The following is a 15,407-nucleotide window of genomic DNA, read 5'->3' as shown; positions in this document are numbered from 1 at the left end:
ACTATTTTTAAATGATAAGCAGAATGCCTTTAAAAATAAGATTTAATGCTTTATTGCTCTTTATGGTAAATCAAAATATGCTTTAGAAATAAAGTTAATTTAATGGAAAATAGGAATATACGCACCAAACCATAGACCGCATTTCATATAATTGAGAGACCCCACTCCGTGCATACAATCACTGTGTCCTGTCCCTTCTTACTGTCATCATTCACACCCGAAATTCCAGGTCCTTCAGTGGCCGCACACTGATAAGAAAGTGCTTGTGGGCAGGGCAGTTCCTTGGTGGGGGGTTCTGGCCTGGGTCAGGGGTCCCAGGCTACCCCCACGCCCAGCCTCCGATCTGTGACTTGTTTGGCATGACCTGCTTTGGTGTGCATGAACACACCAGCATGTCTAGTGTAGAGCAACACGCGGGGGCGGTGGGAAGGGAAGGTGAAGTTCCAGTCAGATGGTCCGTCAGTGTCCGCTGGCGATTGGCAAAACCGGGCTGGTGGCACCTCCGCTCTGCACAGGCAGCTGACCAGGCCTGGAGGATGAGAAAGGCTCCCAAGGGCAGATGGCAGCAGGGCTCTCTGTTACAAACGGCCTGCAGTGTAAAAGGCCCCGCACCTCTGCAAAAGGGGTTATGAGACCAGGTGGCTGGAACCACCTTGGTCAGTCAGCCAGGTGACTCCCTCAGGCTCTGGGCAAGGCACAGGAGGTGACACACAGGCACTTGGTGGGTTAGGGTGGCAAGGTGAGGATTAGGGGGCAGAACCTGGGGGAAAGTGAAGAAAATGTGCTCCTGGCCCTGTAAGTCCTGCTGTGCCTGCTGATGTCTGCTCCCAGCCTTCCATGGCAGGCGCTCACAGCAGCCTGCAATGCCCACAGGCGGCCTTATCCTCAGCAGCTGAGACGGGGGCAGGGGTCTCAGGAAGGTTCTGAAACAGGCAAGCTTTTTGCTTGGCAGACACTGGCAAACTCCCATCAGCGGGCTCAGGGGCCAGGCTCCAGCAGGCAGGTATGTGGCATAGGTGGGCACCCTGGCCTGGCCGGCAGTGCCAGGACTCCACGCTCTTTGCTGCAGCTTTGACCCAGCTCTCACAGCTGTGTGCAGTGGCTTCCCAGGAGTCCCAGTTCTCCAGGGAGGAGGAGGCTCAGCTGGAGGAGTCGGGGCAAGGGCTCTCCTTACTCCCTACTAGGTATGACAGTGTGGTTACAGCAGGGGACATCTGGTTACAAACCTGGCAGTCTGCAAAGAGAAGAGTTATGATAACTGGTCCTTGAGTAGCAGCAGGGTGTCTCTACGGGAGAAGTGCTCAGAAAGTCCAGGCCCTGGAACCTTGGAGGCAAAAGATCTTCCAGGGTCAGCTCTGGAAGGAGGAACCTCTGACTGAACATGGCTGAGGGATGGGCTTCACAGGCAAACCTGTTCACCTGCTGCCTTTGGCTGGCTGCTAGTGGTAAGGCTTGTGCTAAGGGGCTCTGAGCTAGGTCCAAGGGCTGCAATCATGGGGGGAAGGAAGGCATCAGGTGTGGGGGTCACAGCAGGGCTAATCCTCTGCACACGGACACTGGATCCAAACCTCTAAGAGAACGTCTCTGGCTGGAGAAACTGTCCTGTGCTCTGGGCCACCCATCCCTCTGCTGGGTCAGCAGTGGTCACTGGCCTTTGCCAATTACAGGTACTATCCAGTTGCTTGTGGGGTGAGAAGTGGTCTAGCCCAGGAGGCTGCAAAGGGTCTTTGGTTTCCTGAGCAGGTACTATGCAGAGTTGAGAGATGAGAGGCAGGGGCAGGGGCAGAAAGTCAGACAGGACACTTCATGAGCAGGGCCTCGGAGAAGGCAGAGGAGCCCTGCCCAGGGAGGCCCTTGCACGCTGATTTCTAGTGGGATTAGAGGGCGTACAGCAATTAGCGGGTTCCTGGGATGCTGAGCCAGGTGGAACGTATGTAGGGATGGAGAGGCTAAGGGCCCGGCCAGCCTTGTGCCAGGCTCAAGCTCTTGCTCCCCGGGCCAGGCCTCCGACGTGCAGCAGTCAGTTCCCTGGCACACTGAGGATGAAGCCAGAGCGGTTCTTGGTGAAGTCAGGCTGCGGCTGATTAAGCCGCGTCTCCACAGAGACGGTGCATTTCTTCCCATGGAGGCTGCACTGCACTGGGTTGGTGACGTTCACTTGAAGGTGGCGCTTCTCACTGTAAGAAGGGAAAAGATAGGCCAGGCAGGCAGTGAGTGGGCAGACAGAGAATCGTGTGGTTTCCTTGGCAACCCCCAGGGCCCTGCCATTTGCCAGGATCTTGTGGGGTGGCAGTTTCAGGGTTCAACCTGCTTTCTTCCCAGGGGCCCACAGAGGCGGGAAGGAGACAGAGGCACTGAGGTGTGTGCTGCGGCCAGCAGGTGCTGGCAAGGCAGGAGGACTGCTCATCCAGGGAACCCTGTGTGCTGCCGAACCAGGGAGGCAGATGTGGCTGCGCCATTGCCAGGGCTGGGCTGAGTCACTTGGGTGTTCAGGAAAAAAGGTGTCAGGGCTCTGACTCATGACAGTCATCTCTGATTGCCAACAGGGAGACTAGAATTGCCCCAGCCCCTCAAGGAATGTCTGCCTTGAATCTAGCTGGCTGTCATGGAGTCTGCCCATCAAAAGTGGGTCTGAGGCTGAGCCTTGACGTACAGTAGATCTGGGATCCCAGTTACCTGGGTGGCTGAGTCAGGAGAACAGTAGGTTTAAGGCCAACCTGGACTATAGAGTGAGTTTATAGCTGGCCTGGGCAACTTTCTGACACCCTGTGTGGAAATAAGGACTTGGAAAGTCCTGGACATAGAGTCAGCTCGGTAGTAGAGCATTTGCCTAGTGTGTGTGAGGACCTGGGTTCAGTCCCCAGTGCCACTCAAACCAACCAAATCAAAGCAGGTCTGAATTGATGACCTCCTGTGAAGGCTGTTTTTACTTTGGAGCAAGGGGAGCCAGGTTTTGCCACAGAGCGCAGGCTCTGCAGATAGTCCCCACTGCCTGGCTGCTCCAGAATGGGTAGGTGGATGGTATCTCACTTCCTATTCACCAGGATGCTGAGCAGGGTCAGCCTGAGAGCCACAGCCAAGGCTTCCTCACTGAGTGGAGACCCACTCGGGTGGCTTGCTGCGCTCTCCCCGCTGTGGAAGTGGAAGTCCTCGCCTCTAACAACACACACAGTGCTGAATGTACTCGAGCTGCGGCTTAGGTTAAAAGCTGAGAGCCTTGTAAGGAGGCTGGCACTTAAAGTGTGTGCACCCATGCCAGCCGTCCCACGCTGCACCCCACTTCTGCTGCATCACTCTGCTTCCAGCTTGGGGGGGAAGGCTTGCTGCTTAGGGGTTTCCAGTTAGGATGGGCAGCAACTCTGCCCACCCTTCCTTCCTTCTTTCCTTCCTTCCTTCCTTCCTTCCTTCCTTCCTTCCTTCCTTCCTTCCTTCCTTCCTTCCTTCCTTCCTTCTTTCCTTCCTTCCTTCCTCTTTTCCTTTCCTTTCCTTTTCTTTTTTCTTTTTTTTTATTAAGACAGGGTTTCTCTGTATAACAGTCCTAGCTGTCCTGGAACTAGGTCTCATAGATTAGATTGGCCTTGAACTCACAGAGATCCACCTGTGTCTCTACCTCCCACGTGCTGGGATTAAAGGTGTGCATCACCACTGCCCGGCCAGCTAGGCTTTCTCTGCCTCCCTAGGGATTCCTTTGCTGTGGCTGCCGAGGCTCCATGTCAAGGGTCAACAGGCTGGGTCTTCTGAACATCCTGGTCTTCTGGAGTTAAGGGAGCTCCCAGCACCAAGTGATGAGCACTGAGTGGCCATGTCCACCGTGCAGAAGGAAGCCAGGGTTGAGGTCAGCCTCTGCACAAGCTTTCCCACTGTTTCCCAAGCATTGGCTGGTCCAATAGTCCCAGTTGCTTGCATGCCGGTCAGGCTGCATGCCATGCTCCTGCTCACAGGGATCAATGTGCTGAGCATAGGTGCTTCTGCAGCACTGGCCCCAGGGCATGGTGTCCAGGGACACTTGGTGGCACCTACCACAGAAGGCCCAGGGTTGGTGTGTTGAGGTCTGTTACCTACTTGCCTCATGAGCCATGATGCAGTGAATGGGACCAGGGAGACATGGGCACTAAATATCAAATACTTAATGTCCTGTCAGCCCCAGCTAGAACCTGGGCTTAGATATTTTTAACCAGAGTTGGACATAAAAATAGCAGAGCCCATCAGAGGCGGTGACTCAGGTTCTTTTCCACTCCCTTGGGAACCAGGGGGCTCTGCAGGTTAGCTCCAGGGCCCTTGGCTGCAGTAGGTGTGCATGGGTCCCCTGTGGCCTCACACTGGCCCCCAGCAGGCAGAGTGCCAGATCTGAGGCTGCCTCCGAACAAGATGGTCCCCAAGCTTTGTCAGCCACCATGCTTCTCCGCTGAACTTGGGTCTTGTGGGTTCCTTAGGGCCACCATCTTGCCCTCCTCTTCCTAGTGGGGCCAGGAGAGCAGTATGACTCTGGGTTCTCTCAGATTCTCTGGGAGCGGGCTCCGGGGAACCAATTCTATGTCAGCTTGAGAACCTGACGTGGAGAATCACCAGCATGCCAGCCATGCTCCTGAGGTGCAGTGGGCCCTCCCGACAGGAGCTTTTTTCTCAGCCTAGTCCCTCGGCCAGAGTGTTACCAGCAGGGTAGCCATGGTCTCCGTCCTTCTTCTTTGGGTGTTTGGGGACAGCTCTAGTTTTGGTGTGGGCATGGGTGGTGGAAGCATCAAAAGGTGGGGTGAGCTTTGGTGTCACTGGGTTCAGAGGCCACAGGCTCTTTCCCCATTTAGTCCTAGTCAGTCAGTCAGTCCACAGGCAGTGGAGAGTAAACACTAGCCGGGACAGGAACAAGACAGGGGAGGAGGGGGACATCCTCTTTCTCAGGGAACTTCGAGCTGAGCAGACCCATACTTGGGAGGCTCCAGCACACACCACTGAGATTGGCTTCCCTCCCTTCCAGAGGGCACTGCTGCTGGAGAAGGGACCTCTGTGAGGAGGAAGGCAGGAGCCGGGAACTGGATTCTTCTGCACGGTGATGCAGACAGATCTGGGCCCCCATTTCTCTGGCAGGCTACCATCCTGTGCCAGCTTGTGGTGGCTCCCCACCTCTCAAGGAGGAGCTCTCCCCTGACCTGACCCCTGAAAGTGGGGTCATTCTTTCCCTCCCACAGCCAGAGTTGACCCTCAGCCTGCCCCAGGGAGTTTGCTGGAATGGCCGTGTCCTGGTCCTCTGGTGACATGGGAGGTAGTCAGAGAACAACCCAAGTACAGACATGTTTCTATGCCTGCCACCCCTACTCCTAAACACAGATTCTGCTTCAAACATCAAACTCCCAATTTCCAGCCCCACCCTCTATGGGGCAAGAATCAATTAGGATGTATCAGGAAAGAATGCACGCCATGTCTCGACATCCCTCCCTCGTCTCCTCTTCCCCTTTTCTTTTGAGATGAGAGCTCACTATATAGAGGTCAGGCTGGCCTTGAACTCATGGTCATTCCTCCTGCCTCAGCCTCCTGGTGCTGGGGTTACAGGCATGAGCCACTGCACCCAACTCTCCACCCTAGATTTCTGGGTAGTGTGCTCTAAACACCTAAGATTGCTTCTGATCATCTGCGATTTTTAAGTACAAGGCTGGGCTAGAGGCCTGGCTTCCAGTTCTACTGGCTCCTGGGCTTGCCCAAGTCCCTGTGAGTCTCTTACAGCCATCAGGCGCACGTGAGGTTCTCTTCTTCACCTGTGCGCTGGTGGTGACAGGTGACGGTTATTTCATCATCATCATCCTCACCATCACCCCACATCTGCTCTCCAGTCTTTACCTCAAGGTGCTGAGCCCCAGGAATACAGAAAGTAAGTGTAAGCTTAGAGACGGGGTCTTTTCCTGTGCCCTGGGAGGCTGCTCGCCCTCCTGGGATCTGCAGGCTGTGACCAAAGCACAGAGCTGTCTTTGGGAGCGGGCACTATCCAGGAGAGCTACGCTCCTTCAGTCGAGGCTGAGGACCCCCAGCAGCGCTGGCTCAGGAGAGCCACCGTGACAGACTGCGCTGATGCTCTCCGCACATGTTCTTGGAGCTCATAAACCACACGGCTGCTCTGTTTGAACAGCCCCTGTCTGGCGCTGTGTATCCTGGGCCTTCTCAGCTTGTGTTTCAGCCTGACAGGTGTGGGGGCCCTTATACCACATGCATGGCTTGACATTCCACGTATGGATACAGGGTCCTGGAGGGGGAGGGGTCTCAGAGGGTCCGGAACCCTGTGCCTGAAGGTCCAGGAGGGCTCCCGGTACTAATGGGCAATCCCAGCTAGGCTGCTGGCTCTGGGCTTGCCGGATCAGTATGCCATCCCAGGCCGCGGTGCACTGCAGACAGCCCACTCCCAGCACTTTATTCCGTTATTTCAGCCTCACAGTGGGGACGAGCAGCGTGCTCAACTGGCCATGGTCCTCTTAGACCCGAAACACCCACTCAAGAAGCTCATCTCGCAGGCAAGATGACCAGATGGTCTGTGGAATGGGGGAGTCCCAGGAGGCAGGCAGCCCTCAGAAAAACAAGCACTTGGGGTAGTCACTGAGAAATGGGATGGCCCCAGGCTCCTGCTCTTCTCCTTGGCGTATCCCTGTCTGACCCGGTGCCCCACCATCTTTGTGAGGCTGCTGCCGGGTTCAAAGGAAGAGGGGTTGAGTTCACAATAGTATGAGGGACAAAGAGGAGCAGCTTGGGAGGGTTCTGCTGCCACCCACACGTCGCGTGCACAAAGGAAAACCCGGCTGCAGCTTCCCAGTTCCTCAGCACACTAAAAAGCCATCATATGGTCTAGCAGTCCCTGGCGTGTGCCAGAGAGAAGACTAAACACCAATCACATGGTCAAGCAGCTCCCTCCCAGGTGTGTACCAGAGAGAAATGAGAACGGGTGTTCAGACAACAACTCCGGATACCAGTTTCACAGCAGAAGTATTTACAAAAGGCAGCCAGCCCATCAGTGGTTGAATGAACAGATGACCAAAGTGTGCTAAATCCATTCACTAGGATAGTTATGTCCAGTGGAATATTATTCAGCAATGAAAGGAGTAAAGTATCAATACAGCAATGAGCTTTGAAAGAAGCCAGCTACAACAGGCCACACACTGTAAGACCCCATTATGGGAAATACCCCACTAGACACACTGCCAGAGACAGGGTAGCTTAGTTGTGGCAAGGGGCATCAGGGAGGGGCGGGGGTGGCAGGGATGCTAAGGAGATTTCCTTTTGGGGTAGTAGAATAGTCTGGAAGTAGACAGAGGTAACAGCTGTCTAACACTGCATCCATAGTCGTCCATGTTCAATGAGGGAGTTTTTCTGCCAAAAGGGTCTAGAGGACAAAAAGCAGAAAACATGTTTTGTTTTGTTTTTTGTGGGGAAGGGGTTTCAAGACAGGGTTTCTCTGTGTGGCTTTGGAGCCTGTCCTAGAACTTGCTCTGTAGACCAGGCTGGCCTTGAACTCAGAGATCTGCTTGCCTCTGCCTCCTGAGTGCTGGGATTAAAGGCCATGACTGACCAGTTTTAGAGGAAGTCCTTATTTTAAGTTAACAGAATGACTGAAGTCCAGTTAGACTGAACATAGTGGCTCCCACCTTTAATCACAGCAGGAGGCTGAGGCAGGGGGACTGTTGTGAGTTTGAGGCCAGTCTGGATTATGGAGTGAGACAACCAAACCAGCAAGAGGTTTTGTATGGCTGTGGAGCTGGTGAGGTCTCAGCAGGCACAGGAGACTAGGTGCTCCCGTGGGAGCAGTGCCTTGGCTCTGGCCTGAGCCCCAGCACACACTGGGGTCTTTCCTCATCTTCACAGAGAATGGAGAGGGAGACAGGGTATCTCCTCTGATGGTGTGCCGAGCCAAACGACAGCTGCTGAGGGAGCCTGCCTGTGGGGGAGGGGCCTCCCTCCCCAGCTTCTGTTACAGGATTTAGTGGCTCAGCAAATTGTGGTATTTGGGGACTTTGATCTCATGTCATCTGTTCTCAGCCGTCATCGCAGGCAAATGGCCCTTGTCGAGTGACTTTCTTTCCTTTTTCACTTGAGACTCCGTCTTCTCATTAGAGCAGCTGTGGGTAAGAAGGGACAAGCCGACATGGCTCCAGGGCTGGCTGCGCACCCACAGGCCGTGCACAAAGGGGACAACCACATGTGTCCAGGAGCTGAATCAGCTCAGAAGAATCTCCCTCCTTATCCAGGCCCCTGGTCAGCTGGGAAATGCAGTCTCCAGACCGAAGCCAACCCAAGAAAGTGGCCCAGGAGGTTGCAGGCAGTCCGGCAGGGTGCCTGGCTTGGACTTTGGGAGGGACAGGAGTGCCCTGTGAAGCAGGGGCTGTACTCTGCTGTCTGGTCCCAGGCCGTGGACCAGAGAGATGCGGTCACAATGAGATGAAAGGTCTCCCGTGCTGGGCAGCCAACCCCAGAGTCCTACCTCCCTGATATCACTGGGACATGCAGTACACACTCTGGCTCCCACTAAGGACTGCGCTTCGCCTCAGGGGCACGGTCCCCTGCTGGTGCTGAGCCTCAGAGGGCAGCTCTTTCACAATCCTGCTGGGGAAATGCTGCTTCTGCTCTGGTCAGGGTTGCACCACAGCTGCTCTAGAGGAGCCAAGAGGCCAGGGACGGCGGTGCTGCACTTCCTGTCTCTGAAGCCCTTTCTGTATCTGTAGCTGGTAAGGGACGAGGTGAAACCACACAGCAGTCCTGAAACAGCTGGACACCCGAGAGCTTCACCCACGCCCAGGGGCTGCCTCTGCCCTAGCCTGAGCTGCTTTGGTGTCCAGACCCAGGCAGGGAACCCACTCCACCCTCATTGCATCCTCTTTAAAGTGCTTCTAAGTCCCCTCTCTTCCCCGCCTACAAGCGCTTCTGAACCTTTTAATGCTGAGACCCTTTAATACAGTTCTTCATGTGGTGACCCCAGCCATAAAATTATTTTTGTTGCTGCCTCATAACTGTAATTTTGGTACTGTTTTGAGTCATAATGTAAATAATCAGGTAGCTAGAGGTTTACCAAAGAGCTCATGGCCCACAGGTGGAGAACCACTGGTCCATCAATGGATCTAGAGAGCCAATCTTGCACCTGACAGGAGGTGGTGAATTAACTTCTGAGCTGGGGTGTGGGCCACACGAAGGTAATGGTGGCTGAGGCGAATCTCCCCAAGGAGGTGGCATCTGGGCTGAGTTTCAAGGACAACAGGGCTCTTGCAGGGGCCTCCCTGGCTTCATCCTCTTGGTCTCAGTTATTTCTGCACAGTCACTAGATTTATGTTACCACTACGTGGTTTTCATGACAGATAATGACCTGATCATTGTCCACATTCAAGCATGAAGTTCCAGCATACTCTTGGACTCTTCTGAGAGACCCCTCAACACTCCACAGGCAACCGAGTCTTCCCACGAGCCACACTGAGCACGCCCTCTTGACCTCATCCCTGTCAAACCTGTCAAGAGCCCAGCCTAGACACCCTCCTTACAGAGGCCAGTAGCTGGGAGTCAGCTCGGCTCCCTTCGCCTCTGCTGCCCACGCAGCGCAGAGCCAGTTCTCCAGACACCGTCTCAGCCTCTCCTGGTGACCACTGTCGCCCAACTGGTTTCTGTCTTTTGGGCCCCACGCCCTGCTTGCTTCACACACATTCCACATTTCCTCCATGCCATGAGCAGAGTCTGGAACAGGCAGCCGGGGGCCCGCCACTCCCTGCTGCCATTCACTCTCCATCGGCCTCATTCCTGCCAGCTCTCCAGCCAGGTCACAGGCCTGGAGTGTAGAGCTCTCTTGTGCTCAGCCCTGGAAAGGATAGGCCTGGCAAGCCAAGCTTCTGCATGCAGCTCAGCGCTGTAGGGCTCTACAGAGCGAATGGGAGCCACCGCGGATGGTAAAGGAACAAAAAGCCTCCAGGTGGCAGGGGAAGGCAACAAGAGTGGACGGCTGGACTGGGGCCCCAAAGTGCTGGCTTGAGCAGAATCATGGCCAGCACCACAACCGAGGAGCAAGGAGCCTCCTGTAGGCTGACCAGTCTGTGCAATGAACACAGAAGCAGCTTGCCTTCCAGAGCGGCAGAGAAGCACCAGGTGGGGAACAGAGTCCAGAAAAGAAAGGGCTCCAGCCCTCTGAGTCTCTGAAGAGTAAACCCACTATAGACCACCAGAGGCAAGAAGACAAGAAGGCTGCTCACAGAGGACTAGTGGCCTCATCACCTAGGCAGAGACCACAAAACATTGCCATGCTCAGCCGTCGTGATCACTTCAGGACACAGCAGGCAATACGAGTCTAGGGCCCAGGGCAGCAGGGCTGGTGAACAGGAAAACTCAGACCATACAGTTCACGGGGCGTGCGGCTCTTTTCAGAACTATAGTAAACGTACTTATGGCTAAAGACTGTGTTGAACCAGGTGGTGGTGGCACATGCTTTTAATCCCAGCACTCAGGAGGCAGAGGCAGGTGGATCTCTTGTGAGTTTGAGGCCAGCTTGGTCTACCCCATAACAGGCTCTAAAGCTATAGAGAAACCCTATCTTGAAAAACAAAAACAAAAAAACCCAAACAAACAAAACCAACCAACCAACCAACCAAACAAACAAACAAACAAAGACTGCGTTGAAGGACTGAGAAGTAAAACTCACAAGGCCCTGGGTTTGATCCCCAGCACAGAAACAAGACAATGTTGAGCTAAAATCTTGGATGTCAGCAACATGGAAGACAGTGAGGTGTCACAGTGAACATTCCAGCTCCTCTTATTTTGCAGATGGGGAGGAAGAGGGTAGTCTTTGGGCTTCTTTCGCAAGAACACAGCTAAGGAAAAGATGAAATGAAGCAAGAACAGAGGCTGTAATGGTAACTCTCCAAGAAGAAGGAAGATGCAAACTTGACCTATCCAGGGGAAGGTACAGGAAACAGAAGAGCCTGAGAAACATGAGAAGAACAAAGTCCCACCAGCAGGACCACTCACATGAGCTGCACAAGGACAACACCGTGTCAGCAGCATGGGGAAAGCCTGCAAGGCCTCAACTCAACACAAAGAACTACAGGCAGCTGGGCATGGGAAAAGCACACCACCTGGTTGTCCAGGGCCTAAGGGTCAGCCCTGTAAATGCATGTAACGTTATACAGACCCAACAGGTTAAATTTAGAAGTATATATGTATATACAAATATATATATGCATATAATAACAATGAAAAAAGAGGCCTTGAATTTGAAGGAATGTGGGGAGGGGCATATTGGAGGTTTGGAGGGAGGAAAAAGGAAGAAATGGTGCAATTTTAATCTCAAAAAAACATATGGTAGTGATTTAAAAAAAAAAAAAGGCCCGCAAAGGGCATGACACCATTACGAGATGTGGCCTTGTTGGAGTGGGTGTGGCCTTGTTGGAGTGGGTGTGGCCTTGTTGGAGGAAGTGTGTCACTGTGGAGGTGGGCTTTGACATCCCATTTATGCTCAAGCCACACCCAGTATCACAGTTCACTTCCCGTTGCCTTTGGATCAAGATGTAAGGGCTCTCAGCTCCAGTACCATGTCTGTCTGCATGCTACCATGCATCCCGCCATGACCATGATAAACTAAACCTCTGAAACTGTAAGCTGCCACCTCAATTAAATGTTTCCTTTACAAGAGTTGTCATGGGCATGGTGTCTCCTCACAGCAACCCTAACAAGATACACATGTATAATATGTATATATTAGTTTAAAACTGGGCCAACAAGGTGGTTGCTACCACGCTTGACAACCTGAGTTCAGTTCCCAGAATCCAATGGTAGAAGGAGAGAACTCTTTAACACGCATATACATGTGTAAAACATACAAATGGAAAATTAAAAAGAATGCACAACCACATAGAATATCCATAGATAAGCTTGAATATATAAATGCACTAAGCTGTACAAAATGGATACATTGTTTAAAACAGATAAACTGTTTAAAGCTACTTTCCAGGTTGACCTAAAATATGCAACTATAAGCTACTTAAAGAGACATATAAGTCACAATGATCAGACTGGAGAGGGAGCTCAGTAGGTAAGAGCACTGGCTGCTTTTCTATGGGACCCAGGTTTGGTTCCCAGATCCAGAGGACCCAGTGCTTTCTTCTGGTCTTTGTAGGCACCAGGCACATGCATACAATACAGGCAAAACACTCATACACATAATAAAAAAAATCTACAATTTAAAAATGTAATAAAGTCAAAGTAATGCTGCTATGGACTGTACCAAATTAACACTGTCATCTTGACTCTACACATGTTCAGAGATAAGCGCTTATTCTACCGCTACACTGCACCCCCAGCCAAAAGTGGGGTCTTGGTCTGAGAGACACACAGCTTGCTCTCTGCCTCCCTTCGTGGCAGCCCTCACCAGCCCCTAACCGTGCTGACTCTGGGCTGGACACTGAGGAGCTGTGAGAACACGCTTCTGTTGTTTGGTACTCAGTCCATCAGACTAAGAGCAGCAGAGGATACAGGCGCGTCAGAAACGTCAGTTCTTGACAGTCTCATGACAGCAGGTGAGTTCCACATTCAGATGGAGATTTAGAACCTGCCTGGAGTCACAGAGCAGAGGTAGCACTCAAACCTAGTTATGCAGCTGGAGTCTTTTTTTTTTAAGATTTATTTATTAATTATGTATACAGTATTTTCAGTATTCTGTCTACATGTATGTCTGCAAGCCAGAAGAGGGCACCAGATCTTATTACAGATGGTTGTGAGCCACCATGTGGTTGCTGGGAATTGAACTCAGAACCTTTTGCTCTTAACCACTGAGCCATCTCTCAGCCATCTCTGCAGCTGGAGTCTTAACCTCAGAATATGACGTCATCATTGTCTGTGCTCCTGAGCAGTGGACACTGGGTACTGTCTACACCCTATCAAGAGCACCTGCTATAGGGCCTGACACAGACTAGGAGCACACCATTGTCTGTGGATGATTTGTTTTTTACAATGATATGATTAAGAAAGCAGTTGGATTGCCAGGTGGTGGTGGCTCATGCCGTTAATTCCAGCACTCGGAAGGCAGAGACAGGAGGATCTCTGTGAGTTCGAGGCCAGCCTGGTCTACAGAATTCTAGGACAGCCAGGGTTGTTACACAAAGAAATCCTGCTTTGAAAAACCAAAAAGAAGAAGAAGAAGAAGAAGAAGAAGAAGAAGAAGAAGAAGAAGAAGAAGAAGAAGAAGAAGAAGAAGAAGAAGAAGAAGAAGAAGGGAAGGGAAGGGAAGGGAAGGAAGGAAGGAAGGAAGGAAGGAAGGAAGGAAGGAAGGAAGAAAAAGCAAGCAAGCAGTTGGAGTTAACTGAACTATGAGACACTACCCAGCACCTAAGCAACTTTCAAATGGGGTGGTTGATTGGGCAGATGGTGGTGAGGGAGCCATCAGATCCAGGTGTGGGCCCAGAGGTGGCTAGGGGAGGTACATGCGCACTTCTGACACATTGCTCTGTGCAAGGGAACGTTTGTATGTACTGTGATGAAGAGGAATCTCACTATTCACGGGATGCCTTTTGAGACCTGGAGGGCCCTTCTGAACAGTCTTATCTACTTGCCTTGTAGACCTTAATGCCCAGGAAATGCCTCATTTCTAAAATGAGATTCTAAGGGTGATAAAAATATTTGAGAGGATGGAGAATATGTGAATGGGTACATCATATTGTTTTTTTTTTTTTTCATCATATTGTTTTCCCAGCTGCAGGAGTTGAGGGAGCTGATGGCTCCCTCACCACCATCTGCCCAATCAACCATCTTACAGATGCCGGAATAACAGATACCCTGCCGCTGGTCACTTTACACAGCAGGACTGACGGGGTTCGGAACATGACATTGATGATCATACTGTGCTTACATCCTGAGGGTTGACGGAGATGCGTGGACCCTGGCTCTCTGCATATTTCTTAGTGTATCCAAGGGTTGTATTTCCAGTGATCACCAGGCTGCCTGCTGGCTACGGGTGCTTGGCAGCAGCCTTGGACTAACTGTTAGGGGTCTTGGGCTGGGGCTGGGATTGGAAATCATCCATTTATTGAGGACTTATCCTGTAGCAGGTGCTGCACTAAACGCTGTTCATGCATCATCTCATTTAATCCCTTCCAAAGCTGCCACGGGGAGGACTGCCATTCCCTTCCCTTTATACAGGAGGAAGCAGAAGCTTATGTCAAGTAACTTCTCAAAGCTGGGAAATGGCACACCCAGAGTGCCTCTCCAGAGATATCTTCAGCTTCCATACTGTTCCTCCGCAGTTAGGTGCTGTCTTAGCCTTGTGGGGGTCAGCATGGAACTCACCAGCCCTAGGTGTCACAGGACTGCACCACTAGCCCTCTCTGGGCTTGGACAGTGACCCACGGCCACACCCCCAGACCTGCTCTCTGTGGGATTAGATACTGACTCACAGCCACGCCCTCACCGCTGGCTCTCTGGAGGGATTGCAGCCATGACCCTGTAGTGGCCCGCTTACCTCTCTTGTCTTAATCTTGTTGGGTGTTGCTCCTCCCATGCCTCAGCTTCAACCAGGCCAGAAGACAGACGCTTCCAGACCCGGGTGATGCAGTCAGAGGGGTACTCTCCCGGTGTCTGGAGAGCTTGTGTGCAGTTTCTGATTCCCCGGGGGTACCTTTCCTCCCTTTTCAGTGCTCAGACTGAACCCAGGCCCTTGCAGGCTAGGCAAACCTTCTCCACCAAGCTTCACATCTAGTCCCTCAGGACACATTTTGTGGGGAAGATCATTGTTTTGTGGCTATTCCCAGGTGCTATTTCTGTCAACTAAAAGGTAAAAGGCTCCTGTTCTGTGTGTACCCCAGCAGGCCTCCGCTGGCAAGGTGAGTAAAGAGAGACGTGCTGGAGGTTGCGCTCACCCTGTGAGGGCAGGGGCGATGGTTTATCCCTGCCCCGATCAGAGCTGCAGCTATGAGAATGCCACATTTTAACTCCATGGTGTATCACTCTCTCAGGGCTCATTCCTCTGTCTCTCCCAAACTGTCCAACTTAACGCTGTACGTTAGGGATAATGTAGCCTTCCAAAGCCAAACTACAAAGATTTAGTTGTGGCCACAGCTCTCTCAAATATAAACGACAACAAAACCCAGGAGCGACAAGCCATCAGCAAACAAAACCTTTACTGCACTAGAGTCCAGGGACAGCAACCTGGCAGAGCACATCGCAGTGAGCAGTACCGAGGCTTCACTGGCGCGCGGGGCTGCAGCCCGTCCTCTCCCCAGAAGCCCGGGGGTTCATGGGCAGCGGTCATTCTCTCCTTTAACTCCACATCTCTTTACACTTTCTGCTGCATTGTCCTGAGGAATTTATTCTGTGTCTATTCGAGATTTTTTTTCTCCTTTGCTGTACCGAGGCTTTTTATTTATTTATTTTTACATCTTGGCTGCTTCCTGCTTACGGTTCTCTTTCTCGAC

At 52.2% G+C, this 15,407-nt stretch overlaps 1 protein-coding gene across 1 annotated transcript in view; it reads right to left on the bottom strand.

Annotated features, from left to right (window-relative positions):
- Window positions 1-28: 28 nt before the first annotated feature.
- Myo1d (myosin ID) overlaps window positions 29-15,407 on the bottom strand; it is a 293,048-nt gene continuing 277,669 nt past the window's right edge. Inside the window, exon 22 of the mRNA XM_075991410.1 lies at window positions 29-2,177. Within this exon, the coding sequence (XP_075847525.1) occupies window positions 2,021-2,177 (157 nt within the window). The 3' untranslated portion in view covers window positions 29-2,020. The remainder of the gene's footprint in view (window positions 2,178-15,407) is intronic.

Source organism: Microtus pennsylvanicus, chromosome 11 (genome assembly GCF_037038515.1).
Source record: "Microtus pennsylvanicus isolate mMicPen1 chromosome 11, mMicPen1.hap1, whole genome shotgun sequence".
NCBI lineage: Eukaryota > Metazoa > Chordata > Mammalia > Rodentia > Cricetidae > Microtus > Microtus pennsylvanicus.
This window is presented reverse-complemented; position numbering and strand designations above follow the sequence as displayed.